This window comes from Nycticebus coucang, chromosome 4, assembly GCF_027406575.1.
Source record: "Nycticebus coucang isolate mNycCou1 chromosome 4, mNycCou1.pri, whole genome shotgun sequence".
Taxonomy (NCBI): domain Eukaryota; kingdom Metazoa; phylum Chordata; class Mammalia; order Primates; family Lorisidae; genus Nycticebus; species Nycticebus coucang.
The window spans coordinates 91,673,925-91,700,742 of NC_069783.1; the positions used below are offsets into that span (position 1 = coordinate 91,673,925).

At 44.7% G+C, this 26,818-nt stretch overlaps 1 protein-coding gene and 1 pseudogene across 6 annotated transcripts in view; both read right to left on the minus strand.

Moving 5' to 3' along the window:
- The window catches only part of LMAN2L (lectin, mannose binding 2 like), a 33,018-nt gene extending 20,151 nt beyond the window's left edge, over nt 1–12,867 (minus strand). For 2 of the 6 annotated variants that reach the window (XM_053587386.1, XM_053587385.1), the window contains exons 1-4: nt 12,629–12,867; nt 10,783–10,901; nt 6,231–6,348; nt 5,363–5,445 (exon numbers count right to left, since the gene is read on the minus strand). In XM_053587386.1, the coding sequence (XP_053443361.1) occupies nt 5,363–5,445; nt 6,231–6,348; nt 10,783–10,901; nt 12,629–12,815 (507 nt within the window). In that variant the 5' untranslated portion in view covers nt 12,816–12,867. Of the gene's footprint in view, nt 1–5,362; nt 5,446–6,230; nt 6,349–10,782; nt 10,902–12,628 lie in introns of those variants that run through there. The other 4 variants (XM_053587387.1, XM_053587388.1, XM_053587390.1 and 1 more) reach the window with 4 other exon arrangements.
- A 9,061-nt stretch (nt 12,868–21,928) lies between these two features.
- LOC128583265 (interleukin enhancer-binding factor 2-like) lies at nt 21,929–23,202 on the minus strand (annotated as a pseudogene).
- Between the last annotated feature and the right edge of the window lie 3,616 nt (nt 23,203–26,818).

Genomic DNA, 26,818 nt, shown 5'->3' on the forward strand with positions numbered 1-26,818 from the left:
ACTACTAAATATGATGTTAGCTGTGGGTTTTTCAAACATACCCTTTATAGATTACAAATATTCCCTTATATTTCTATTTTTCTAGACAGAGTCTCTTTTTGCCCAGGCTTGAATGCCATGGCATCAGCCAAAAGCACAGCAACCTCAAACTCCTGGGTTCAAGTGATCTTCCTAACTCAGCCTCCCAAGTAGCTGGGACTACAAGAATCTACCACACTCGGCTAATTTCTCTGTTTTTGTTTAGTGGCAAATGGGGTCTTGTTCTTGCTCAGGCTGGTCTGGAACTCCTAAATTCAAGTGATCCTCCCACCTTGCTAGGATTACAAGCGTGAGACACTATGCCCAGCCTAATTTATTGAATGTTATCATAAAGAGCTATTAAATTTTATCAAATACTTTTTCTGTATCTATTGAGACAATCATAAGGTTTTTGTCCTTTAAGTCTTTCAATAATATATTAATGTTCAATGTTAAACTAACTTGAATTCTTGGGATAAATGATATGCTGTCATGGTGTATAATCCTTTATGCTTCTCGATCTGGTTCACCAGTATTCTGCTGAGGATTTTTATGCCTATATTCCTAAGAAATACTGGTCTATAGTTTTCTTGTAATGTCTTTCTCTGGCTTTAGTGTTAGGACAATATTGGCCTCATAGAATGAGTCAGCATCCCCTCCTACTTTTTGGAAAAGTTTGAGAAAAACTGTTATTATTTTTATGTTTGGTAAGGTCACTACCTATCTGAGGCTGGGCTTTTAAGAGTCATTTCTTAATGCTAATTTAATGTCTATTTGTTACATTAATAGGTCTTTCTAGATCTTTTATTTCTTAATTATCACTTTAACAACTATTTCCTATTTGGTCCTTTCACTGTGGCATGATAATACCTTGTATTTCCAAATACTGAAGCTCTTAACTTATCTGTCTAAACTACAATTGCTATACTGTTAATGGGAAAGCTGAGGATCTGTACCTTTGAATCGTCTCTATTTTAGAGTACCACACCTAAACTCCACAAACATCCTGAATTCTCTGATCCTCTTTTCATATGAATTACTGATTGCTATTATTTTCCCAATATTTCCTCACGAGCAAATGTGGTAGGAAGTTAAGTTGAACAACAGGGTCATGTGCACTGCGGTGACAAAGAAATGTTTTTACCACTACCTTGAGGAATCTGATGAATTATTCCAATATCCTCCAGCTATTCCTTGTTCTCCTTTTCTAACACATCTTTTACACATATACCACAGTCATCTATAAGTTTTGGGTTTTGTTTTTTTTTTTTGAAACAAAGTCTCACTCTCTTGCCCTAGGCTAGAGTACTATGGGGTCAGGGTCAAGTGATCCTCCTGCCTCAGCCTTCCAAGTAGCTGGGACCACAGATGCCTGCCATAACATCCAGTTAATTTTTTTACTTTCAGTAGAGACAGGGTCTTGCTTTTCCTCAGGCTGGTCTGGAACTCCTAAACTCAAGTAATCTTCCCACCATGGCCTCCCAAGTGCCGGGATTTTAGGTGTAAGCCCCTCAACACCCAGCTCATTTGCAAGTTTTCAAAACGTAAAGTAACTGTTGCCCTTTTCTTTTCTTTTTTTTTTTTTTGGAGACAGAGTCTCAAGCTCTGGCCCTGGGTAGAGTGCCTTGGTGTCATATCTCACAGCAACCTCCAATTCTTGGGCTCAAGCGGTCCTCTTGCCTCAATTTTTCTATTTTTAGTAGAGATAGGGTCTCGATTTTGCTCAGACTGGTCTCAAACTCGTGAGCTCAAGCAATCCACTTGCCTCAGCCTCCCAGAGTGCTAGGATTACAGGTGTTGAGCCACCATGCCTGGCCTGTTACCCTCTTCTTATATCCTTAAATTAACAAAGTAAAATAACAAGACTGGAGTCTCTGGAGTCAGACCCCACTACCCATGTGACACTATGAAGTTTTGTAATTTTCTGTACGCACTTCGGTTTCTTACCTATAGAGACATAATACCTATCCCAAAAGGTTGTTAAGACAAGTGAATAATATATGTAAAAGTGCTTATAACAATGCCTGGCACCTTTATGTATGATATCAAATTAAACCATATCACTGACAAAACATATTTGACATTACCCTCTGAGATAGTTTCTAAATTGTTGAGATGCAGAAAGGAACACACTTTCTACATTCTCTGGATTGAAAATAAGCTCTAAGAACTGTAATTTCATAGGAGAGCCCATGAAAATAATAAATGTCTCCTTTTTCTTTTTTTGAGACAGAGTCTTGCTATGTTGCCCCAGCTGGAGTACAGTAGCACCATTATAGCTCACTGCAATCTCAAACTCCTGGGTTCAAGTGATTCTCCTGCCTCAGCCTCCCAAGTAGCTGGTACTACAGGCATGTACCACAATATCTGGCTACTTTTCTATTTCTTTTTTTGAGACAGAATTTCACTATGTCACCCTCGGTAGAGTGCTGTAGCATCACAGCTCACAGCAACCTCCAACTCTTGGGCTTAAGAGATTCTCTTGCCTTTAGCCTCCCAAGTAGCTGGGACTACAGGATCCCACCACAACGCCGGGCTATTTTTTTTTTTTTTTTTTATTGCAGTTGTCATTCTTATTTAGCTGGCCCAGGCCAGATTCGAACCCACCAGCCCCATAACCACAGTGCTATGGGTGCCGAGCCTCCTTTTTTATTTTCAGTAGAGACTCTTGCTCAGGCTAGTCTTGAACTTTTGGGTTCAAGCAATCCTTCTGCCTCAGCCTCTCAGAGTGCTAGGATTATAGGCATAAGCTACTGCACCTGGCCTAAATGTCTTTCTTTTCAAGAAAATAGTCATCCTGGCAAAAGAAAAAATGGATGGCAGGTGGTAGAGCATCAGAGTAAGAAGCACAGCCTCTGGAATCCGGCGGACCTATGCTTCACCTTATATATTGGCTGTTAACCTTGAACAAGACACTGAACTTCTCTAAGCCTCTGTTTATTCATTGCTAAAATGGGAAAAATAATACTAACAATATTTGCAAGGAATCTGGTATGTAATAGTTACCCACTAAACGGGAACTGCTTTTATTAGTTTTTTAAATTTAGTTTTTAAGGAAATAAGGACCTGATGTAATCCATGGGTTTGCAGCCTTGGCTATACATATGAATCACCTGGAGAGCTCTGAAAATGTAAGGCTCCCTAGACTGTACCTCAGACAAACCAAATCAGAATCTCCAAGGTTGAGAACTTGACGTCAACATTTTTAAAAGCTTTCTAGGTAATTGCAATGTGCAGTTGGAGGTAAGAACCACAATAACTAGGCAGAAAAGGGCTGGGCGTGGTGGCTCATGCCTGTAATCCTAGCACTTTGAGAGTCCAAGGCGGGTGGATTGCTTGAGCTCAGGAGTTTGAGACCAGCCTGAGCAAAAGCGAGACCCCATCTCTACTAAAAATAGAAAAACTGAGGCAAGAGGATCTCTTGAGCCCAAGTTGGGGGTTGCTGTGAGCTATGAGTACCACAGCATTCTACCTAGGGAGACAGCTGGAGACTCTGCCTCAAAAAAAAAAAAAGAAAGAAAGAAAAACTAGGTAGAAAAGAAGTCTCAATTTTTACCATCTGAAACTAACTTTTTTTATTAACATCTACTTCCTTACAAAATAAGCTCACCAGGTCTACCCTCTCAAATCAGAACTACTGCTATCTCATGGTGAAATGGAATAGAGTTTGAATGTTTATTTCTGGGAAAAACAGAGAACCAGGTTTAAAACTCGATCATCAAGGCCTAAAGCCAGTATCTCTTATTCAGATGCATTTCTACCTACCACTATTTCCTCAGCATGACTGTAACATCATCATGACCTTCTCATCAAACTCCTTTAATGTACTTACTCCCCTTAGAATCAAGTATGGGTTTCTCAGTAAAAACACAACCCTTCAAAACCTGGCCCCACATTGTACATGGTGAGGGCAAGTCAAATATGTTATTCAAACTGCATTGGTGGTAAACAGCCAAGCCACCAACAACCCAGGCAGACACTGCTCATTCTCAATTGTCAGCCAATGTGCTTAAGAGGGAACAACATTAATACTCAGAATGCAACGTGGCAAGACTCTTGGCCCTGCTTTTCCTTCTAGCCTTATCTCTCTCTGGTCCTCCTTTATTTCCTTGGACTCATCAGTCTCTCTCTCACCTTAGCACCTTAAGACATGCTTTTCCCTCTGCATGGAGCACTGGTTCCTTACCCTGCAGATCTCAATGTAAACGCCACTTCCTGAAGGAAGTCCTCCCTAGCCACCACATCACTACTGCCCTGCTCCAGGTTAGATGTTCCTGCTTTGTCTTCCCTAGTGCCTCAGAGTTCTCCCATCAGCATTCTCAGTGCTACTGGTGCAGGACAATGCTGGAATGGCTCACTATTCCTAAGGCCCAGCACCCAGAATGTGGAATGAAAAGAAGCCCAGAAGGATCATGGAGAAACTACTCTTAACTGATCTATTTTTCCAATGTTTAAATTAGAAACTTCCTAATAAATCTTTGGAGAAAAAATTAAGTGACTTCTGCCTCCATTCCCAATCTTGTCTTCCTGGCTAAATATTATTTAGCTATAGTATACCCAGCAACATCCTGCCCTGATTTTCCCACCATCTGATGGCAGTATCATAGGATAGAGAAAGGACAAACCTGATGCAAATATAAGTATACTAAAGAACCCTTAAGAGTCAGCTAACAAAAAGCAAAAGGATCTGCCAACTACCAGATACTAGGTTCCAAAAAAATGTGGGGATTTCATCAATTTCCTCCTTTTTCTTTTTTAAGAGACAGGATCTCACTATGTTACCTAGACTAGACTCAAACAATCCTCCTAACTCAGCCTCCCAAGCAGATTGGACTTACAGGCACATGCTGCAGCACCCACCTATAATTTCCTTCTAAGTATAGCCTTTCCTGTAAGTGAAGAGAACTGCTATTCAGGCCTAAGAAGAGAAAGAAGAAGAAGATGCTGTAAAGGGTGAGCAGGCTACAGAGGAAAGCACAGTGGTGATGGATTAAAGGTCAGGAGAGCCAAGTTACATAAATTCAGCCTGCACTGGTGCTGGTCCAGCAGCCAAACACCAAACAGCCAAGCATGCTCAATTCCAGTGGCTACCTAATGTGCATGAGAAAAAGCATTATTAACACTAAAGAAAAAGCCCCTGTTCACAACAGCCATTCCTAAAGGACTGTGTAATTATGAACAGTGCTCTCTAAAAAAAACACTGTGACAAAGACATTAACTTTTGAAGTTCAACAGATGAAGAACCCTCACTTTCTATCCCCTCTGTTCCCTCCTGTACAACATTCCTGAGGCAAAGAACTATAATGTCAGTGCAGCTGACCTAAGCTCTGACACTTGCCATTACCTCTTGCTGCTTCTCCTCATTGGGGTAGGTGTCTATAAATACTCCCAGCCCCACAAATTTGTCCATGTTTCCAAACACAGGCCCTAGAGAGAGAGAACAGATGATGAACAATGAAATAAAGCCAAGAGTTGATAAAGGAAATATATATCACTATGATAGAGAAAAAAGTGAAATTAAAATGATTCCCAGGCTACTCTTGAGATGAGGAAACATATGTAAAAGTATCCAGCAAAGTGCATAGCCTGTAACAAGTGCCAGTAAATATATACAGTTGTTTGTTGCTGAAGGCAGGGGAAAGAAAAAGGCCGCTATAACTTTATTTAGCACTATGGTAGCTCCTCGATCCAAACTGGTTGCTAAGGTGCCCCTATAGAATTCTGCTTCACAAACACTTGGTAAAGACTACGCCCCCAAGAGAGAATTGAATTCCCAAGTTTTACTTCTTATTGCAAAAGAGATCAGGTGAAATAAGGTTGCGCCTGCCACCTACATGGAGCAATGGCTCCAGCACAATGAGGAAAAATAGATAACTCTTCTCTGACTCAGCAGTGCTGAGATAACTCATTGTATATCACCAAAAGAAATTATCAGTGTTCAGGAGAGCCAGTGCTTTCAACCAGCCAACAGGCCAGGTAGTTTCACAGGGAAACTCAGAAGGAACTAACAAAGAAGGAATCACTCTGGGATGAGTCAAGTTCAGCTGCTTATTAAGATTCAGACCCCATTCTAGACAGACCAAGGTTGATCCACAGACATCAAGGGAGAGGGAAAACTACTGGTGTTGTGGGGAAGAAACCTTTTCAAAAAGAAAGCACAAGAAAATGCAGGTCTGTCACATCCACACGAGAACAACCCAGAGTCCCAATACCTGGCTGCATGCGATCCTTTGTGTACCAGATTGCCAAGCCATCCCCATGCAGATTCTTCTTCCCTTGTCCATGGATTTTGAAGTGTACCTGCAACTCCCAGTCTCTCAGGAAACATGGCTAAAAGAAGAAAAAGACTGGAATCAATGAGTAGTATGAAATACAAAAGCCCTCATCAATAGTCTACAGACTTAGAAAACATAAATGCAGGTAACATGAGGTAATGACTAAAACTAAAACCTAAGACTTGCTAAGTGTTCACATCATACAATTAAATGGGTTGAGCCATTCAACTGTTTAAAAGACTAATATTGGAAGGCTGAGGCAAGAGAATCGCTTAAGCCTAAGAGTTTGAGGTTGCTCTGAGCTGTGATGCCATTGCACTCTACTGAGAGTGACAAAGTCAGACTCTGTCTCAAAATAAATAAATAAAATAAAAGACTAATATGAAAAGTGAATAAACTGCCCAATTATTTTCCAACGTATTTCAGCAAGTTAGTACTCCAAAGCTAGAAAAGACAAGAGTAGGCCAAGCCAGACTCCTATGATCCTGCATCTGTTCAGCAAAGTATCTCAGCCTAGAAAATACAGATGGCTCAATTAATATTCATGTGCAACTTAAGATCACCCCTTAGACAGAAAGAGCCTAAAAAGCTTAAAGGCCAAAGTCTCATTCATTATAAAAGAATAAGAAAAGCCAAGTCATTATGCAAAGGTTTCCGATAATAATTAGCAGATATTATAAACAACTCTAATTAGCTAGACTTGGTCCTCTGCCAAGCTGAGGGGCAAGCTAGAATTCCCATGAGGGTAAGTTATAGTCCCCCAAATCTTCATGCCCCTGGCTGAGAAGCATCTATGCACAAGAAGAGAACACCATCTCCACCACAGAAGAGCCTCTGGTAGGAAAACATTAAGGACATGGATACTAACAAGACTCCTATTTTTCTTTTTTGAACTGTGAATCAAAATCTTGTAACAATAGAGGAGACAGGGTGGTGCCTGTGGCTCAAAGGAGTAGGGCGCCAGCCCCATATGCCAGAGGTAGCAGGTTCAAACCCAGCCCTGGCCAGAAACTGCAAAAAAAAAAATAGAGGAGGCAAAAGGTTGTTTAAGTGCTCTAATAGCTGAGCAGTTTCAAGGAGAAACTAGAGTAGGTATTCGGTTTAGGAAGACTTTTGATTAAAAGTCCACTGTGAAGGGGGCCGGGTGTGGTGGCTCACAACTATAATTCTACCACTCTGGGAGTCCAAGGCGGGAGACTGCTTGAGCTCACAAGTTCAAGACCAGTCCTAGCATGAGAGGGATCCCAGTTCTAAAAAAAAGTAAATAAATAAAAGTCCACTGTGAAGAAAGAAGGGAAGGAGGGGCAAATAGGCCAGCTGGGTTCAGCCAAAAGCTCTCCAAATAGGTTGTTCTGGCTCTTGAGTAACATATTGCTAGATCATTTTCAGTTTTTATTTTTAATTTCTGGGACATTTTCCAAGTGTTAGTATTAGGAGTACACAGTCAAGGGCGGCGCATATGTCAGAGGTGGTGGGTTCAAACCCAGCCCCGGCCAAAAACTGCAAAAAAAAAAAAGTACACAGTCAAAATGAAAGAGGCTTGGGGACTTCTGCATTTACCAAGCAGTTTTGAAATCTCCTACACCTTGCCCTATTCTGATAAACCCAGTTCCTGCCTTGTTATTTTGTGTTATTTTGGATTCTTATCTCTCTGCTGCTTCTTTTTTTTAAGAGACCGAGTCTTACTTTGTCAATCTTCAGTAGAGTGCCATGGCATCACACCTCACAACCTCCAGCTCTTGGGCTTAGGTGATTCTCTTGCCTAAGCCTCCCAAGTAGCTGGGACTACAGGCGCTCGCCACAATGCCCAGCTATTTTTTTACTGCAGTTTGGCAGGGCTGGGTTTGAACCCACCACCCTCGCTATATGTGGCCGGCGCCCTACTCACTGAGCCACAGGCACTGCCCACTCTCTGCTGTTTCATTTAGGTATCAGGGCAAGAGTGAAATTTAGTGGCAGGAAGCTCCCCTGTTGCCAGCAGGCAGTATTATGCCTCTGGGAAGAGGGCAGGGCCAGAGAATTCACAGTCAGCCAAGTTATGTCTGCCACTGATTCTTGGCCTCTTGTAGCACAATGCTACACAATTTTACTCAGAGCTATGTCTTAACAGTGGTTCTGGATTCACCTAGGGAGCTTTTTAAAATCCCAATGGCCAGGCTATACCCTATGAAGGTGCACGGTTTTTAGCACCCCAGAAAGGTGGCTTTGTCTCATATGTGCTCCTTGAGGTACAAGAACCTAAGATGGGAAAATTCCATTCTTGGCCATAAGTGAGACTGGGGGTGGTGGTGGTGAATTCCTCCCTGCTTGCTAAAACAGCAGAGATGCAGGGGTTAATTCCTCCCTGCTTGCTGAAAAGGCCTTGAGAAATGTTTCCCTGAGGTCCCTGCCAAGTCCTAGCTGGAGATTTAGCACCTGTCTGCAGCTAAACTGTTACTCTTCATTCCCTAACTTCAAATTACACAAAAGTTTCACTTAACCTGTGAGGGAGGTGGGCAAACAGAAACAGACAGCCTGGTGTCCTTGTAGTTTATCTTTAAAGTTATATGCTCCAGACTTAGAAGACGTGTATGTGCTTTGCAACATTTATGCTGAGGAGAACTTTTTTATAGCAGTCTCAATTAATGCTTTATTCTTACTTATTCTTAACTAATGAGTTTGGATATATAATACAGTGAATAAAGATGTACAATCGCTGTAGGCCTGAGCGAGCCTCAGTCTTCCCTTAATAAATCATTCCGTCTGCAGTCTTCCCTTAAAAAATCATTCCGTCTGCAGTGATATCTCTGTTTGGGCTGGTGGACCGCAACAACCCCATTTCAATCAAATCAGAATCTTTGAGGTAGGAATCGGCATTAACTCCAATGGATAGCCAAATCTGAGAATCACTGATCAGACAAATGCATCCTATTCAAGTAACTCAGAAACATGTCCACAGTTCATTTTGATAATAAGATAACAGAGAATACAGAGAATCTGTCAAAGGGCAGAACTAGATGCTAGACTAGAATTTCTGCTACAAGAGTTGTGTAGAAACAGAAAGCTAGCAAGACAGCAGGAAAGTATCAAGCCTTGAACACAATCATTTAGTAACCTAGAAGAGCCCCATCAATGAAACTTGTAGCAAATATAGTAACATAACACTTATTTCTGTAATCATTTCACCTTCGCACAGCCTTTTCATGTGCATTGTCACAACACCAGTGGGCAAAACAGGTATGATGAAGCTCGTCTAACATCTAAGAGGTTAAATAACCTGCCTACAACTCACAGTGGACAGTGATAGAGCTGTCTCTAGAACCCAAGTCTTTCAACTGCCCTTTAACTTTTTTATCTGAACAAAATGCTCTGTACTCTGTCCAAAAATGAGCACTACAATCTGGGTTAAGGGGCCAGTTTGTGCAGATAGCTCACATAGAAATTTCTCCTACCCGGGGCGGCACCTGTGGCTCAGTCGGTAAGGCGCCAGCCCCATATACCGAGGGTGGCGGGTTCAAACCCGGCCCCCGGCCAAACTGCAACCAAAAAAAAAAATAGCCGGGTGTTGTGGCGCGTGCCTGTAGTCCCAGCTACTCGGGAGGCTGAGGCAAGAGAATCACTTAACCCCAGGAGTTGGAGGTTGCTGTGAGCTGTTTGAGGCCACGGCACTCTACCGAGGGCCAGAAAGTGAGACTCTGTCTCTACAAAAAAAAAAAAGAAAAGAAATTTCTCCTACCCTTCTGCTCCTTTAGAATTCTGACATAGAAAAATGAATTGGGAAAAGTAGTTCTCTTTTCTGAGGTTCACTTATCTACAACTAATAAGAAAAATCACGTAAAAATAAGTTCTTAGCTTATGAGAGCCCAAAAGACAGTATCGAAAGATGCCAAAGTCATCCCCAAAAGTGGTCATAAAGATTTAGAAAGAGTCCTGGAAACCAAAAAGAGAGCATCATCTTACACTTGTACAAAATCACAGTGCAGGCACACCAGGAACATTGCATTCACTTCTTGCCACCATACCTCAAGGAAGACAATGCAGCTAGAAAAGGTCCAGAGGGGAACAAATAAAATGACCAATGGCTCAGAGTAGCTTTCACATGAAAATAAAATTTTAAATTAGACTCTTCAAATTGAAATAAGGGAAAGGTATTGCAGTAAAGTTTAGGATAAATATAAAAGAGTAGTCTCCTACTTTGCAAAGTAATTAAACAGAGTTAGGTTATTAAACCCAAGAAGTAGTACCGTTAGGTCAATCAGGAATTAAAGACATTTCAGAAAACAGATTCAAAATGAATTATTTGCTATATCAGGGCAATGATGAGCACTTCCCAAAATAAAGAAATAAATTTTCTTTATTATGAAGGTCACCATAATCTTGGAAATAAAGATTCTTGATATCCACAGAAGACAGAATACTGGGGATAGACAGCAAAATTAAGTCAGTATGCCACTGCTGAACTTTTTAGGACTTTTTGGGTCACCAACACAGAAGGGAGAAAGATTCTTACCACCCGATTCCACAAGGCACCCTGTTTACTTTGCATATCTGGGGTAAGGCGGATATATTGGGTCATCACCATGGCATTGCCCATCAGATTCCACAGTGAGGAACCACCTGTGCCCACACCTATGGGGAAGAAGTAGATCAGTTCATACTCTTCAACACCAACCAGTTGAGAAAGCTACCTCTGAGCCTCTGATAGTTGGAGCCATCATCTTTTCTTTCCTTTTGTGTCACTCAATCTTCTGCCTTCTGTCATGCATAAATCTTAAATCCTTACCATCTTTTTCTTTTTTTTTGAGACAGAGTCTCACTTTGTCGCCCTTCAGTAGAGTGCCATGGCGTCACAGCTCACAGCAACCTCCAGCTCTTGGGTTTAGGCGATTCTCTTGCCTCAGCCTCCCGAGTAGCTGGGACTACAGGCGCCTGCCACAACACCCGGCTATCTTTTTGTTGTTGTTGCAGTTTGGCTGGGTTTGAACATGCCACCCTCGGTATATGGGGCCAGAGCCCTACTCACTAAGCCACAGGCACTGCCCAATCCTTAACATCTTAATAGTTTTCCTCACTAGGCCCTTCTCAGCTGAAGACCCCCACTCAAAGCACAGAACTATCACTCTAAGCCTACCACAGTAGCCAAAGCTCAGATCTATCCTTCCCATTTTATATGTCAGTAAACTTTAACATTATGAAAGAAAAAAAAATGCCCCTAATTAAAACAAAGAGTTTGACCCTCAGGTCTCTGGGTCTTTTTTTTTTTTTTTTTTTTTAATAGAGACAGAGTCTCACTTTGTTGCCCTCAGTAGAGTGCTGTAGCCTCACACAGCTCACAGCAACCTCCAACTCCTGGGCTTAGGCGATTCCCTTGCCTCAGCCTCCCAAGAGGCTGGGACTACAGGCGCCTGCCAACACACCCGGCTATTTTCTTGTTGCAGTTTGGCCGGGACGGGGTTTGAACCGCCACCCTTGGTATATGGGGCCCGTGCCCTGCCCACTGAGCCAAAGACGCTGCCCAGGCCTCTGGGTCTTAATCATATTCTTTCTTTAAATTGACCTTGAAATGTGAAGCTACTTTTTCCTGTCCCCTTAGACTATAAATTCCTTGAAAAGTGAAAACTTTTTTGTCTGTATAACCCACAGTGTTAGCAAAGAGACCAGCACAGAGGAAGCACTCCATGCATCTGCAAAGTGCATAAATTATTACTCTTAGTAGTAGTGTATACAGCTTTTGCACTAGACTTGTTTACTACTCCCCTATCTATGCCTCTGTGGGGAAACAGGCTCGTGTTAGTTAAACCATTTGCACCAATCTATACTCTTCAAATCTATCAATTTTCTGTGTCAGAAGTCTATGAACCTTATAAGCTCATAGACCCACCAACAGGACCCCTAAACTGGAAAAGAGCAGGTATTCTAACTAGCAACAGAATTGTATCTTCTTTTTCACTCTCAGTAAGTTCTACCCAGTTCTTCCTCCTGCTTTATTTCTATCCCATCTGGAGACCGGATCATTGCTAGTGGCCTTCAATCATTCCTCACCATTTTCAGTTTTCTTCTCTTCCCATACTTCTATCCAATTCCGCGCTCCCCTTCGTCTGAGCCTAGAGGTAGTGGCAACTGGGAGCCCATCCTCTAACTGACGGAAACTTTCAGATCTGGGGGAAGGGGGACGAGGGAGAGCTCACCCGTGCCTTTCGGACCTGTGGCTCCCAAACACCGAGAAAGTCTTGTGGCTCTCACCCGCCACCATTAATTTCCTGGGGGCCGTGAAGCCTTTCGCCGTCCCCGCCTCTACAGAAAACCTCAGGTCCCAAATCCTCCCCCTGCACGACCACCTCACCCCAGGTCCTCACCCTGGTAGGGCTTCGACAGCGAGTGCTCCCGTTTCAAATACTCGAACGTTTGACCAGCCCCAACCTGTCGTGGCCCCAGCCCAGACCCCAACAAAAGGAGAAGGAGCAACATCCTGGACCAATCTCGAGCCGACAAACGTCGCCACCACCGCCGCAACCACCCAGAGGGTCCCACAGTCGCAGCCATCTTTCCAACTAATGTCCCTGCATCAAAAACCCGCCCCGCCACTCAAGCCATTGGCTGGTAGAACCACTTCTCCCGCGATCCATTGGCTCTCATTAAGTCCCCGCCCCTCAAGTGAGCCTAGAACCTATTGGCTGGCTTGGGTATCAGTTGCCTTGCCAACCCAGAAAAGAGGTGTGGCTGAATGCCCAGACTCTCTTCATTTGCATTTGTCCTGTGCTCCACTACGCCTGCTGGGTAATGTAGTAATTTCTATTTTGTTTCTGTGTTCTAGAGTAAATTTAAAGAGATAAAACTATTCTGGTCCCAAGCAAACATTGTCTCTTCTCTGCGGTAGTCCCCACCTGACTGCAGAACTCTGTCGGAAGGATATAGAAATGAAAAGAGAAATACACGAATCCCCAAAGTAGTTGGAAAATTATCAGATTTATAAAAGACTTGAACAGTACTGAAACCAACTTTGACCTCACGGTATTTATAGAAACTCCACCTATAGCCAGGCGTAGTCCCAGCTAGTCGGGAGGCTGAGGCAGGAGAATCGCTTAAGCCCAGTTTGAGTTTGAGGTTGCTGTAAGCTGTGATGCCATAGCACTCTACCAAGCGCGACATAGTGAGACTGTCTCAAAAAAAAAAAAAAAAAAAACAAGGAAAGAAACTCCACCTAACAGTGGAAGACAAATTCTCTTCAAGTGCGAATGACAGGTTTGCCAAGATATTCTGGGCCATAAACCAAACCACAAATGTAAAAGAATTGAAACCATCACAAATTAATTCTCAAAGCTATAACTTACTTTCCATTTTTCTCTTCATCTTTCCTCTGAACCACACATATAACAACTGGTCTATCCACCACCCTCTACAGGGCACCAAATAGATTTAACATCTAACCATGGTCAGTATCAGGGTTAAATGAGTCCATAGTGGTAAACCTTTTAGAATAGTGCCTGGCATGTAGTAAGCACTGTTAAATCAAAATCATTGTTAAGGATGGGGCCTTTGATGGCTCCTATTCACCTGTGGGGAGAAGATTCAAGCACTTTAGTTTGTCACTCAAAGTCCTCTACCATCTGGCCCTAGCCTTATTGCCCACAACTCCCTTCCTCCATCTGTATGTTCCAGCTTCCTCTCCTCCCTCTTCTTTTTTTTTTTTTTTCTTTTATTGAGATGGAGTCTCACTTTGTCACCCTAGGTAGAATGCCATGGTGTCCTAGCTCACAGCTAGTTTGCAACCTCAAACTCTTGGGCTCAAGAGATTCTCTTGCCTCAGCCTCCCTAGCAGCTGGGATTGGAGGCGCCTACCACAACACCCAGCTATTTTTAGAGACAGGTCTCACTCTGGCTCAGGCTGGTCATGAACCTGTGAGCTCAGGCAATACATCTGCCTTGGCCTCCCACAGGGCTGGGATTAGAGGCTTGAGCCACTGTGCCCCGCCTTCCCTCTTCTATTTGGCAGCAAACTTCTTTCTGGAGGCCTTCCCCAGCTTCCTCAGACCAGGGTAAATATCTCTCCCTGAGCTCTCAAAGTGTTCCATTCACATCTCTTTGCCAGGATCTGGTTTTGTGTCCTCCCAAAAGACTTAACCAAAGTTAATCTTTTCTCACAGCAACCTCAAACTCTTGGGCTTAAGTGATTCTCTTGCCTCAGCCTCCTGAGTAGCTGGGACTACAGCCTTCCGCCACAACACATGGCTATTCATGTTGCTGTTGAAGTTGTCACTGTTGTTTGGCAGGCCCTGGCCGGGTTCAAACCTGCCAGCCCTGGTGTATGTGGCCGGCGCTGTAACCACCCAGGAGGTCACCTTTTTTTTTGACAGAGTCTCACTTTGTCACCCTTGGTAGAGTACTGTGGTGTCACAGCTCACAGAAACCTCCAGCTCTTGGGCTTAGGCGATTCTCTTGCCTCAGCCTCCCGAGTAGCTGTGACTGCAGGCACCCGCCACAACGCCCGGCTATTTTTTTGTTGCAGTTTTGCCGGGGTTGGGTTTGAACTCGCCACCCTCCGTATATGGGGTGCCGCCCTACTCGCTGAGCCACACGCACGGCCCAGGAAGTCAACTTTTAAAAATTAAATTTGGGAGTGGCACCTGTGGCTCAGTGAGTAGGGCGCCGGCCCCATATACTGAGGGTAGCGGGTTCAAACCCAGCCCCGGCCAAATTGCAACAAAAAAAATAGCCGGGCATTGTGGCAGGTGCCTGTAGTCCCAGCTAGTTGGGAGGCTGAGGCAAGAGAGTCACCTAAACCCAGGAGTTGGAGGTTGCTGTGAGCTGTGTGATGCCATGGCACTCTACCCAGGGTGATAGAGTGAGACTCTGTCTCTCCAAAAAAAAAAAAAAAAAAAGGGCAGCTCCTGTGGCTCAAGGAGTAGGGCGCTGGTCCCATATGCTGGAGGTGGCGGGTTCAAACCTAGCCCCGGCCAAAAAAAACAAAAAAAAACAAAATTAAATTTGGGCGGCATCCCTAGCTCATTGGGTAGGGTGCTGGCCACATATACCAAGGCTAGCAGGTTCGATCCCGGCCTGAGCCAGCTAAAAAAACAACATTGATGGGCAGCACCTTTGGCTCAGTGAGTAGAACACTGGCCCCATATACCGAGGGTGGCAGGTTCGAACCCAGAACCAGCCAAACTGCAACAAAAAAATAGCCAGGCGTTGTGGTGGGCACCTATCGTCCCAGCTGCTTGGGAGGCTGTGGCAAGATAATCGCATTAGCCCAAGAGTTTGAAGTTGCTGTGAGCTCTGATGCCATAGCACTTTACCCAGGGCGACAGCTTGGTACTCTGTCTCAAAAAAAAAATTAAATCTGTTACAGCAATTGATCTTTTATACCCTCCACACAAAGCAGATGTATGGTGATAAAGCATTAGAAACTGCAGTGAAGGCTCGGCTCCTGTAGCACAGTGGTTATGGTGCCAGCCACATACACTGAAGGTGGTGGGTTCAAACCCAATCCAGGACAGCTAAACAACTGCCGGGCATTGTGGCAGGTGCCTGTAGTCCCAGCTACTTGGGAGGCTGAGGCAAGAGAATTACTTAAGCCCAGGAGTTTGAGATTGCTGTGAGCTGTGACAAGATGTCTACCAAGGGCGACAGCTTGAGGCTCTGTCACAGCACTCTATTGAGAGCGACATAGTGAGATTGTCTCAAAAAAAAAAAAAAAAAGAGGAAGAAAGAAATTGCAGTGAAGGCAAGCACCATGGCTCATGCCTGTAGTCCTAACACTCTGGGAGGCTGAGCCAGGAGGATAGCTTGAGCTCAGGAGTTTGAGACCAGCCTGAGCAAGAACAAGACTCCATCTTTACTAAAATAGAAAAATTGCCTAGGGATGGTGATGTGCCTGTAAGTCCCAACTATTTGGGAGCAGCGCAGTATGAATAGCAGTTTGATGTTATGTGAGCTATGATGATGTCACCACAATCTAACCAGGGCAAAAAGAGTGAGACTCTTTCTCAAAACAAACAAACAAACCCTGCAGTTAATGTACTCAAATCATACCCTGGCTTTATTTATTTATTTTTTCTTTTTTGTAGAGACAGAGTTTCACTTTATGGCCCTTGGTAGAGTGCCATGGCATCAGACAGCTCACAGCAACCTCCAGCTCCTGGGCTTAAGCTATTCTCTTGCCTCAGCCTCCCGAGTAGCTGGGACTACAGGCACCCGCCACAACGCCCGGCTACATACTCTGGCTTTAAAACTACCAGGAGCTCCCAATTATCATAGGATGAAATCCAACCTCCTTAGTGTAGCATTCAAGGCTCTTTGCAACCTGCCTCCTTGACTCAAATCAGGCTGTACACATGTCTGTTACAATGTCTGTCACTTGGAATTATGTAGGTCAATTAACAGATTATGGGTTTGTGTCCCCAGCAAGGCTGGGAGCTCTGGGGCCACAGGAAGTAGATCTTACTCATTTCCTATCCCAGGCCCCACCTACTTCCATACCTACAACCCATCACCTAGCACTTAATAAGGTTCTAATGGTTTTGAATAATAGTATATCCATTGTACTCTCTGTTAGCTGGATTGTTTTACTGTGGTAAAATACACATAAAATAAAATTTACTTGAGCAGGCACAATGGCTCACACCTATAATCCTAGCACTCTGAGAGGCTGAGGCATGAGAATTGCTTGAGCTCAAGAGTTCCAGACCAGCCTGAGCAAGAGTAGGACCCTGGCTCTATTCAAAATAGAAAAATTTGCCAGGCGAGGGCGGTGCCTGTGGCTCAGTGAGTAGGGCGCCGGCCCCATATGCCGAGGGTGGCAGGTTCAAACCCGGCCCCGGCCAAACTGCTACAACAACAACAAAAAAAATAGCCGGGCGTTGTGGCGGGCGCCTGTAGTCCCAGCTACTCGGGAGGCTGAGGCAAGAGAATCGCGTAAGCCCAAGAGTTAGAGGTTGCTGTGAGCCGTGTGACGCCACGGCACTCTACCAAGGGCGGTACAGTGAGACTCTGTCTCTTAAAAAAAAAAAAAAAAGAAAAATTTGCCAGGCGAAATGGTGTACCTGTGTAGTTGCAACTACTTGGAGGATGAAACAGGAGGATCACTTAAGCCCAGAAGTTTGAGCTTTCAGTAATCTATGGTGACACCACTGCTCTTTGCCTGAGGCAACAGAGCAAGACTCTGTCTCAAAAAATAAATAGAGAAGTCTCGGCACCTGTAGCTAAGTGGTTAGGGTGCCGGCTGCATATACCAGGTCTTGCAGGTTCGAACCCAGCCCAGGCCTGCTAAACAACAATGACAATAAAAAAATAGCTGGACGGGCTTGGCGCCTGTAGCTCAAGCAGCTAAGGCACCAGCCACATACACCTGAGCTGGTGGGTTCGAATCCAGCCTGGGCCCGCCAAACAATGATGGCTGCAACCAAAAAATAGCCAGGCGATGTGGCAGGTGCCTGTAATCCCAGCTACTTGGGAGGCGGAGGCAGGAGAATCCCTTGAGCCCAGGAGTTGGAGGTTGCTGTGAGCTGTGATGCCATAGCACTCTACCCAGGGTGACAGCTTGAGGCTCTGTCTCAAAAAAAAAAAAAAATAGCCAGATGATGCAGCAGGCGCCAGTAGTCCCAGCTACTTGGGAGGCTGAGGCAAGAGAATTGCTTAAGCCCAAGAATTTGAGATTGATGCCACAGTACTCTACTGAGGGTCACAAAGTGAGATTCTGTCTCAAAAAAAAAAGAAAAGAAAATGAAATGAAATTTACCATGTTAACCATTATTAAGTACAGATGCTCCTCAACTTACTGCTGGCTTACCTCCAATAAACCAACTCCACTGTCAAGTTGAAAAATCATAAGTCAAACTATGATAAATTGGGAACCTTCTGTGTACTGTTCAGAGGCATTAAGTACATTAACAGTGTTGGGTAATCTGTCAGTTGGATATCTGATCATAGCATCAGCAAATCTTTCCTTGTAAAATTCTTTTTTTTTTTTTTTTGAGACAGAGCCTCAAGCTGTCACCCTGGGTAGAGTGCCATGGTGTCATAGCTCACAGCAACCTCCAACTCTTGGGCTCAAGTGATCTTCTTGCCTCTGTTTTTCTATTTTTAGTAGAGACAGGGTCTTGATTTTGCTCAGGCTGGTCTCAAACTCCTGAGCTCAAGCAATCCACCTACCTTGCCCTCCCAGAGTGCTAGGATTACTGGCGTGAGCCACCGCCCCCCTCTCCCCTCTTTTATATTTAGACAGAGTCTCACTGTATTGTCCCAGCCCAAAGTGCCTAGCTCACAACCTCAAACTCCTGCCTTCAAGCAGTCTCCTGCCTCAACTTCCTGAGGAGCTGGGACTACGGGCACCCACCAGATTACCCAGCTAATTTTTCTATTTTTAGTAGAGACGGGGACTTGCTCTTGCTCAGGCTGGTCTCAAACTCTTGAGTTCAAGGGATCCTCCCAAGTTGGCCTCCCAGAGTGCTAGGATTACAGGTGTGAGCCATGGCACCTGTCCCTATAAAATTCATTATGATGAGGAGAAGGGGAATAAAGAGGAAGGGTGTGAGGCTCAGCGCCCGTAGCTCAGTGGCTAGGGTGCCAGCCACATACACCGAGCTAGTGGGTTCACCTCGGCCCGAGCCTACTAAACAACAGTGACAACTACAAAAAAAGTAAAAATAAAAAAAATAGCTAGGCATTGTGATGGGTGCCTGTAGTCCTAGTTACTTGGGAGGCTGAGGCAAGAAAATTGCTTAAGCCCAAGAGTTTGAGGTTGCTGTGAGCTGTGATGCCATAGCACTCTGCCAAGGACAACATAGTGAGACTCTGTCTCAAAAAAAAAGTGGGGGGGAAGGGTGTGAAAGGTAAGGTGCACTGAACAAATAAATCAGATCATTTTGTTCAGACTATTGCAATAGGAAGGATGCTCATTAATGAAAGATGTATCGAAGAAAAGGAAGGTGACCTGGGGTTTTAGAGAGGCAGTAAAGCAAGGGGATCATCATGAGGAAGGATGGAGGAAGAGTGAAAGTAAGTCTGAGAATATTCTAGAGCAGAGTATTCCTTTAGGACTAGTCATTTCTCAAAACACAAAAGAGTTTTTCTTTTTTGTTTTGGGGAGATATTTTTGGAGATAGAGTCTTGCTCTGTCTCTCCAGCTTGAGTGCAGTGACATCATCATAGCTCAGGCAATCCTCCTAGAGTGCTAGGATTACAGGCATGAGCCACCACGCCCTGCCAGGAAGTTCTTCACTGTAGGTTCAGCTGAGTTCAACACTGTGAGTTGCTGAGGAATGGCGGAAGGAAAGAGAACAAGAAGTCATAACCTCTACAACACTGCCCTATTTATACACAGAGGCATTTTCTGAAAGCTTTCCGATCTTGACCTACTGTCCTTTCACCTGCCTACTAGTCCCCTTTTTCTTCATGGAATCATCTCCCATGATAGAAGGCTACACAAATACAATATGAGTTGTGCATTCCGGAAGTTCCAGGTGATTCCTCCACTTTGCTGTCTTCAAAGCCAAACATGTACTTCCACTCAGGAGCACCTTCAAGCCAGATCCCCCTTAAGTATGACAGAGGCTCCAAGGCAGCCTCTGGCCCATCTTTTCCTCTCCCTTCTGTCCTTCACTTCTATACCTTGCTGTTCCATTCAGATCTACCTCCTTCTCAGAACCCAAAGCAGGACCTAAATCAGCATCTCCCAGGCCAGGCATGATCATCCATCCCTCAGGGATCCACTGGGGACTTAGGGTCAGATCCATCTTCAGCTGACAGTCATAGCTGACCAATCCTACTGCTGTGTGCCTCCAGTTCTCCAAAAAGACCACATTAACTAGCCAATTTCTTCCCTGTGGTGACTTCTTTCTACTGGCTTCCCAATAAGCCATAATCAAATATCCTGGGAAAGCCGGATGCTATGGATGACACCTGTAATTCTAGCACTCTGGGAGTCTCAGGCAGGTAGATTGCTTGAGCTCAAGAGTTCAAGACCAGCCTGAGTAAGAGTGAGACCCCATCTCTACTAAAAACAGAAAAACTAGCCAGGCATTGTGGCAGGTGCCTGTAGTCCAGCTACTTGGGAGGATAAGGCAAGGGATTGCCTGAGCCCAGGAGCTTGAGGTTGCTGTGAGTTATGACCCCATGACGATAGAGCGAAACTCTGTCTCAAAAAAAAAAAGAAAAATGGGCAGCGCCTGTGGCTCAAAGGAATAGGGCGCCAGCCCCATATCCCGAGGGTGGCAGGGTCAAACCCAGCCCTGGCCAAAAACTGCAAAAAAAAAAAGAAAGAAAGAAAGAAAGAAATGGCTTGGTGCCTGTAGTCCCAGCTACTTGGGAGGCTGAAGCAAGAGAATCACTTAAGCCCAAGAGTTTGAGGTTGCTCTGAGCCACAGCACTCTACCCAGGGCGACAGCTTAAGACTCTGTCTCCAAAACAAAAAAAAAAGAAGAAGAAGAAAGAAAGAAAAAGAAAAAAAATATTCTGGGATACCTTTGAAACACATAGGTACTTAGGCCCCTTAGTTAGACTCAGTTAGACTTCAGTCAATAGTTTCGGGGACCTGGTTTTGAAAAATCCCTCCTGAGGGTGGTGCCTCTGGCTCAAGGAGTAGGGTGCCGGCCCCATATACCAGAGGTGGTGGGTTCAAACTCAGCCCTGGCCAAAAACTGAAAAATTCCTCCTGGAGAATTTAATAGGCAGCCCAATTTTCAGACTATAGTCTTTTCCCAGCCAGTGTCTATTTTCAACCTCTCATTGACTTGGTGTAGTGGGCTGTAAGATTAGGACATTTGTACACAGTTCATAGAGTACATTCCAAACAAGCTCCAACACTTACCTGAATTTAGAGATAAGATTTAGAGATTTGCCTTAAAACACCTTGGGGGGAAATTATGTGTGTGTGTTGAGGAAAGGTAGAATAGATTGGAAAAATTTTAAAAAGCCCAGCTAACTGTCCAAGCTGAGTTAAGAGGACATAGCGTTCCCTCCAGCTTTTGTATATGTGAGAGTTTCCATAATAAAAGGCTTTTAAAACACTCCCCCGATGATTAGGAAATATGCTGGGTATGCATTTGTGGTGTCTTTTTAAATTTCCCCCACAGGAATGAAAACTATAATTAACTATAATCTAGTAAAGTTCATTGTGACCGATCCAATATAATGTTGTCATAACTAAAGAGAGGAGTCTGCATTCGAGAAAAAGAACAGTAAAGCGGTGAAAATATGTCAGAATTGGATCAGTTCTGTCCAGGGAAGAGAGTATTTCTTTCTTTCTTTCTTTTTAATGGTTAAAATACTCCATTATCACTTCTGTTGAACAGTATACAAAGCAAGAGGTGCCACATGCCAAGGAGAAACAAGACTAAGAGCCTCACTAGGAAGTACTTTGTTTTTCTTAGAAAAATATTTCTGGACAGTAACAGTTCACAACACTTCAAAAAAATTAATGGCTGAGGTTTTCAGGAGTTGGGGACTCAAAAAAAATGGTGGTATCCTGCTTCATTAAAGTGGATGACAGGGGCCATAAATGTGAGACTTATGGCTATTAAGCTAATATCAATGGCATGAAACTTCCTTCTAGTTTTCCTTCTGTGGTCTTCCCTATCCACAGAAATGCCACCATATAAAGCCCAGTAGCAGCTGGCTTAGGCTCCAGTCTTCCCCTCGTGTAGGGAAGGGAGTGGAGGTCACTCCTGGGTTTCCATGCTTTCCTCCTCTTCTCCTTGAGGGGGTTCTTCTGTATTCTCCTCCTCTTCCTCTCCTTCCTTCTCTGGTGGCTTCTCATAAGCCTTTTCTGAGTGTGTCACAATCACTCCATCCCAAGTAGATACTTCAGAAGCCAGACAGCTGGCATCATCCTCCTGGCCAAGGATCTTCCTAAAGCCACCATGTGAGAGGATTCGGACCAGAGTCTGAGCTGTGTAGCAGACCATGTCATGCTGTTCCATGACATGTGTACTCTGAAGTTGCCACTCTCACAGGGGTCCGCGATACCCACAGAACCTGGCAGGAACAGTCCTAAAGCTGCAAAATCTGTAAGCAACGCCTGTCTGCCACATTTAGGGCCAAGGGTTGTCTAATGGGGTTGTTCATCACAGCATAGCGACCAGTAGGTCAAGGATCCAGGGTGTGAGGGGCTCAAAGCCAGGAAAGCGAATCCTCAAGTCCTTCAGCAGTCGGATAAGAACTTTAACTGTAGGGCGGTGCCTGTGGCTCAAGGGGTAGGGTGCTGGTCCCATATGCCAGAGGTGGTGGGTTCAAACCCAGCCCCGGCCAAAAACCAAAAAAAAAAAAAAAAAAAAAGAACTTTAACTGTGGACTGAGAAGTATTTTCCTCAAACCAGCAGGCATGTCGGATGGCTGTTAAGGCACTCTGTAAGACTTTTATATCCAAATGAAGTTGTGGGTCCAGTTTTCAGAGACTGGGTGGCACTGTTGTAATGAGAATCTTTACCATAGCATCAGAAGAACTGATTTCAAAGCCAGTTTCATTGTTCAGCATGGTCAAAACTTCAGAAGGATCCTGTGCTCTTAGGCTTTCCATGACCTTGTTCCCCAGGGCAGCACAGCTTCCAATGTTGGCAGAATCTTTAGTATTACTACCAGGTCAGCCACATTGTGTCCTGTTGTCATTGTTCCCTTTTTATATGATCCTACCCGTCCTACTTCTTCAATTTGCACTTCAAATGGTCCTGGAGCCACAATCAAATTGTCAATCACATTGTTTATTTTTGTAACCAGAGAAAAAAATAGAGGCCTGTTCAGCAGAATTGGGAGCAAGGTCCTGATTCCTCTTTAGCAAGGGTTCACTGAAGGAAGTTTCATCAGGTGCTGGCTTCACCCCGGGGAAAGCCATTTCACACAAATAGAAATCAAATGGGATATGTGGTACAAATGGCCTGAACACTCTTCCTGGGCCTCCTCTGGAACCAACGCGCCCACAACAACCACGGCCTCTGTCACCCCTGTGCCGTCCTCATTCCGGATGAGCTCATCACGAGCCCAACAAGAAATATCCACAATCCTGGGCCACACCAATCCCACTTTGGAAGCCTAAGTGGTGGCTCCTTTGCTCATTAACATTGTGCACTTAGCAGGTCTGTCCAGGGATAAGTGGCAGGAGCCTACTCAGTCCAATTGAGGCGTGGGTGCCGGTCCTGGGAAGAGAGTATTTGTAACTAACCTGTGATGAGTCTCCTTGCACTTTATTCAAATCAAGCCTATTTCCCTAGTATATTCAAAAGGATTTCCAGCCTCACATTCTAGTCTTTGAAATGTGTCTGTATAGGCTGGCACCTGTGGCTCAAGCGGCTAAGGCGCCAGCCACATACACCTGAGCTGGTGGGTTCAAATCCAGCCTGGGCCCACCAAACAATGATGGCTGCAACCAAAAAATAGCCGGGCATTGTGACAGGCACCTGTAGTCCCAGCTACTTGGGAGGCGGCGACAGGAGACTGGCTTGAGCCCAAGAGTTGGAGGTTGCTGTAGCTGTGATGCCATGGCACTCTACCCAGGGCAATAGCTTGAGGCTCTGTCTCAAAAAAAAAAAAAAAAAAAAAAATAGGAGGGCGGCGCCTGTGGCTCAGTGAATAGGGCGCCGGCCCCATATGCTGAGGGTGGCGGGTTCGGACCCAGCCCTGGCCAAACTGCAACAGAAAAATAGCCGGGCATTGTGGCAGGCGCCTGTAGTCCCAGCTGCTCGGAAGGCTGAGGCAGGAGAATCGCGTAAGCCCAAGAGTTAGAGGTTGCTGTGAGCCGTGTGACGCCACGGCACTCTACCCGAGGGCTGTACAGTGAGACTCTGTCTCTACAAAAAAAAAAAAGGAAAGAAAGAAAAAGAAATGTATCTGTATAAATGAAGAAATTTGTGTATTTCTTCATTTCTTCATTTCTTCAAAGCAGTATATACAATAGCAATGTATATAAGGTTACTTACAGAACTTTTTAGGGTCTACAATGGGCATGTGCTCGCTGATATAGTCTTTCATTTAATGATCTCAGCAATCCGGTGTGGTCAGTTTCATCACACTCACTTCACAGGCTCATGGAGATTAAGTGATTTGCTTGAGGTTATATAGTACAACTGGGTCTCGGAAAGGCAGACAGTTCATTCCAACTCAAATATGACCCTCCATGGCCCTGCCCCATTTTTCAGGAATCTTCTGTCCTAACTGTGGCAAGCAGGGGTCTGGATCCCTAGAAGCAGCCCTTAATTCACATAAATTCTGCTGCTTTCCCCAGCCACCACAGATCTGAGATCTGGTCCTTTATTTAGACTTTGATTTTTTTTTTTTTTTTTTTGAGACAGTCTCAAGCTGTCGCCCTGGGTAGAGTGCCGTGGTGTCACAGCTCACAGCAACTTCCAACTCTTGGGCTTAAGCAATTCTCTTGCCTCAGCCTCCCAAGTAGCTGGGACTACAGGCACCTGCCACAACGCCTGGCTATTTTTTTGGTTGTAGTGGTCGTTGTTTGGCAGGCTCAGGCTGGATTCGAACCCGCCAGCTCCAGTGTATGTGACTGGTGCCCTAGCTGCTGAGCTACAGGCGCTGGGCCAAGATGTTGATTTTTATCAGTTCACTGATGGATAAACATATTGGGGAGGATAAGTCACCCTGACTAAACTAAAGAGTAACTACACAAAAATCTGTGTTCTGGAAATGTGGGTTTGATCCCTTTAGAAGAAAGCACACATTTCAGAAGTAGATTTATAAATGAAAAAAGAGAAGCCACTGGCTGATTTGGGGATATTGTTCGGGGATCTAGAGGACAGGGTAGAAGTGAGTAATGTCCAAATCCTATCACTGGGGTTTATAATTTGAAATATCAAAAGCTTAGCTTCAAAGTTTAAACAGCTGAGAAAAGGTTTTGATGGGTAAAATTTTCCTCATTTGTCTCCTGCCCATGGAAGACTAACAGATGGGGGAGCGTGGGGAAGTGTGTGGGTAAAACGGAGCAGCAGTGAGGACAGAAGGCAAAGGAGGGTGTGGATGAAGCTGGGAGGTGCTCCTTCTGTGATGTGAGGGCATAGAGCGCAGGGCTGTTAGGAAACGCAGGCTCTTTGGAAGTTGAAACTGTGAGGTCTAGGGAAACTAGCCTGGGACCTTCTAAATTAACCTGGCTCAAAGCCAGCCTAATGATGGCAACTTCCAAAAGTCAGATTGAGGGTTGTTGGCTTTGGGAGGAAGCCAGTAAGTCAAGGTTAGACTGAAAATTGATGGATAAAAGCTAAAGATGAGTAAGGAAGGAGTGCAATTATAAAAATATGCTTGTATTTCTTTAAACAATAAGACTCACTGCATGGTTGGGTTTTTTAAAATAAAGATTTCTATCTTCTGGCTCAGTGCCTGTGGCTCAAGTGGCTAAGGCTCTAGCCACATACACCTGAGCTGGCGGGTTCAAATCCAGCCCCAGCCCACCAAACAACAACAACGGCTGCAACCAAAAAATAGCCAAGCATTGTGGCAGGTGCCTGTAATCCCAGCTATTTGGAAGGCAGAGGCAGGAGAATCGCTTGAACCCAGGAATTGGAGGTTGCTGTGAGTTGTGATGCCACAGCATTCTACCCAGGGTGACAGCTTGAGGCTCTGTCTCAAAAAAAAAGAAAAAAGATTTCTAGGGGCAGCGCCTGTGGCTCAAAGGGGTAGGGCGCCGGCCCCATATTCTGGAGGTGGCGGGTTCGAACCTGGCCCTGGCCAAAAAAATAAAAAATTAAAAAATTAAATAAAAAAAATAAAGATTTCTATCTTCTATCAAGAAAATTTTAACAGGGCAGTGCCCGTAGCTCAGTGGATAGGGAGCTGGCCACATACACTAAGGCTGGCAGATTCAAACCCGGACCAGGCCAGCTAAACAACAATGACAAATGCAAAAAAAATAGCTGGTATAGTGGCGGGCGCCTGTAGTCCCAGCTGCTTGGGAGGCTGAATAGCTTAAGCCCAAGAGTTGAGGTTGCTGTGAGCTGTGGATGCCACAGCACTCTACTGAGGGTGACATGGTGAGACCCTGTCTCAAAAAAAACGAAAAAAAGAAAAAAGAAAACTTTTACAATGTCTCTTTGTTTCAGCATTTCTTTTTTTTTTTTTTTTAAGAGACAGAGTTTCACTTTGCTGCCCTCGGTAGAGTTCTGTGGCATCACAGCTCACAGCAACCTCCAGCTCTTGGGCTTAGGCGATTCTCTTGCCTCAGCCTCCCAAGTAGCTGGGACTACAGGCGCCCGCCACAATGCCTGGCTATTTTTTGTTGCAGTTTGGCCGGGGCCAGGTTTGAACCCTCCACCCTGGGTATATGAGGCCGGAGCCCTACTCACTGAGCCACAGGTGCTGCCCCATTTCAACATTTCTTAATGAAAATGACACCTTGGGGCTGGGTACAGTGACTCACACCTGTAATCCCGGCACTCTGGGAAGCCAAAGGGGGTGGATTGCCTAAGCTCACAATTTATAGACCAGCCTGAGCCAGAGTGAGACCCTGCCTCTAAAAATAGCCAGGTGTTGCGGCAGGCACCTATAGTCCCAGCTAATGGGGAGATTGAGGCATGAGAATCACTTGAACCCAAGAGTTTGAGGTTGCTGTGAGC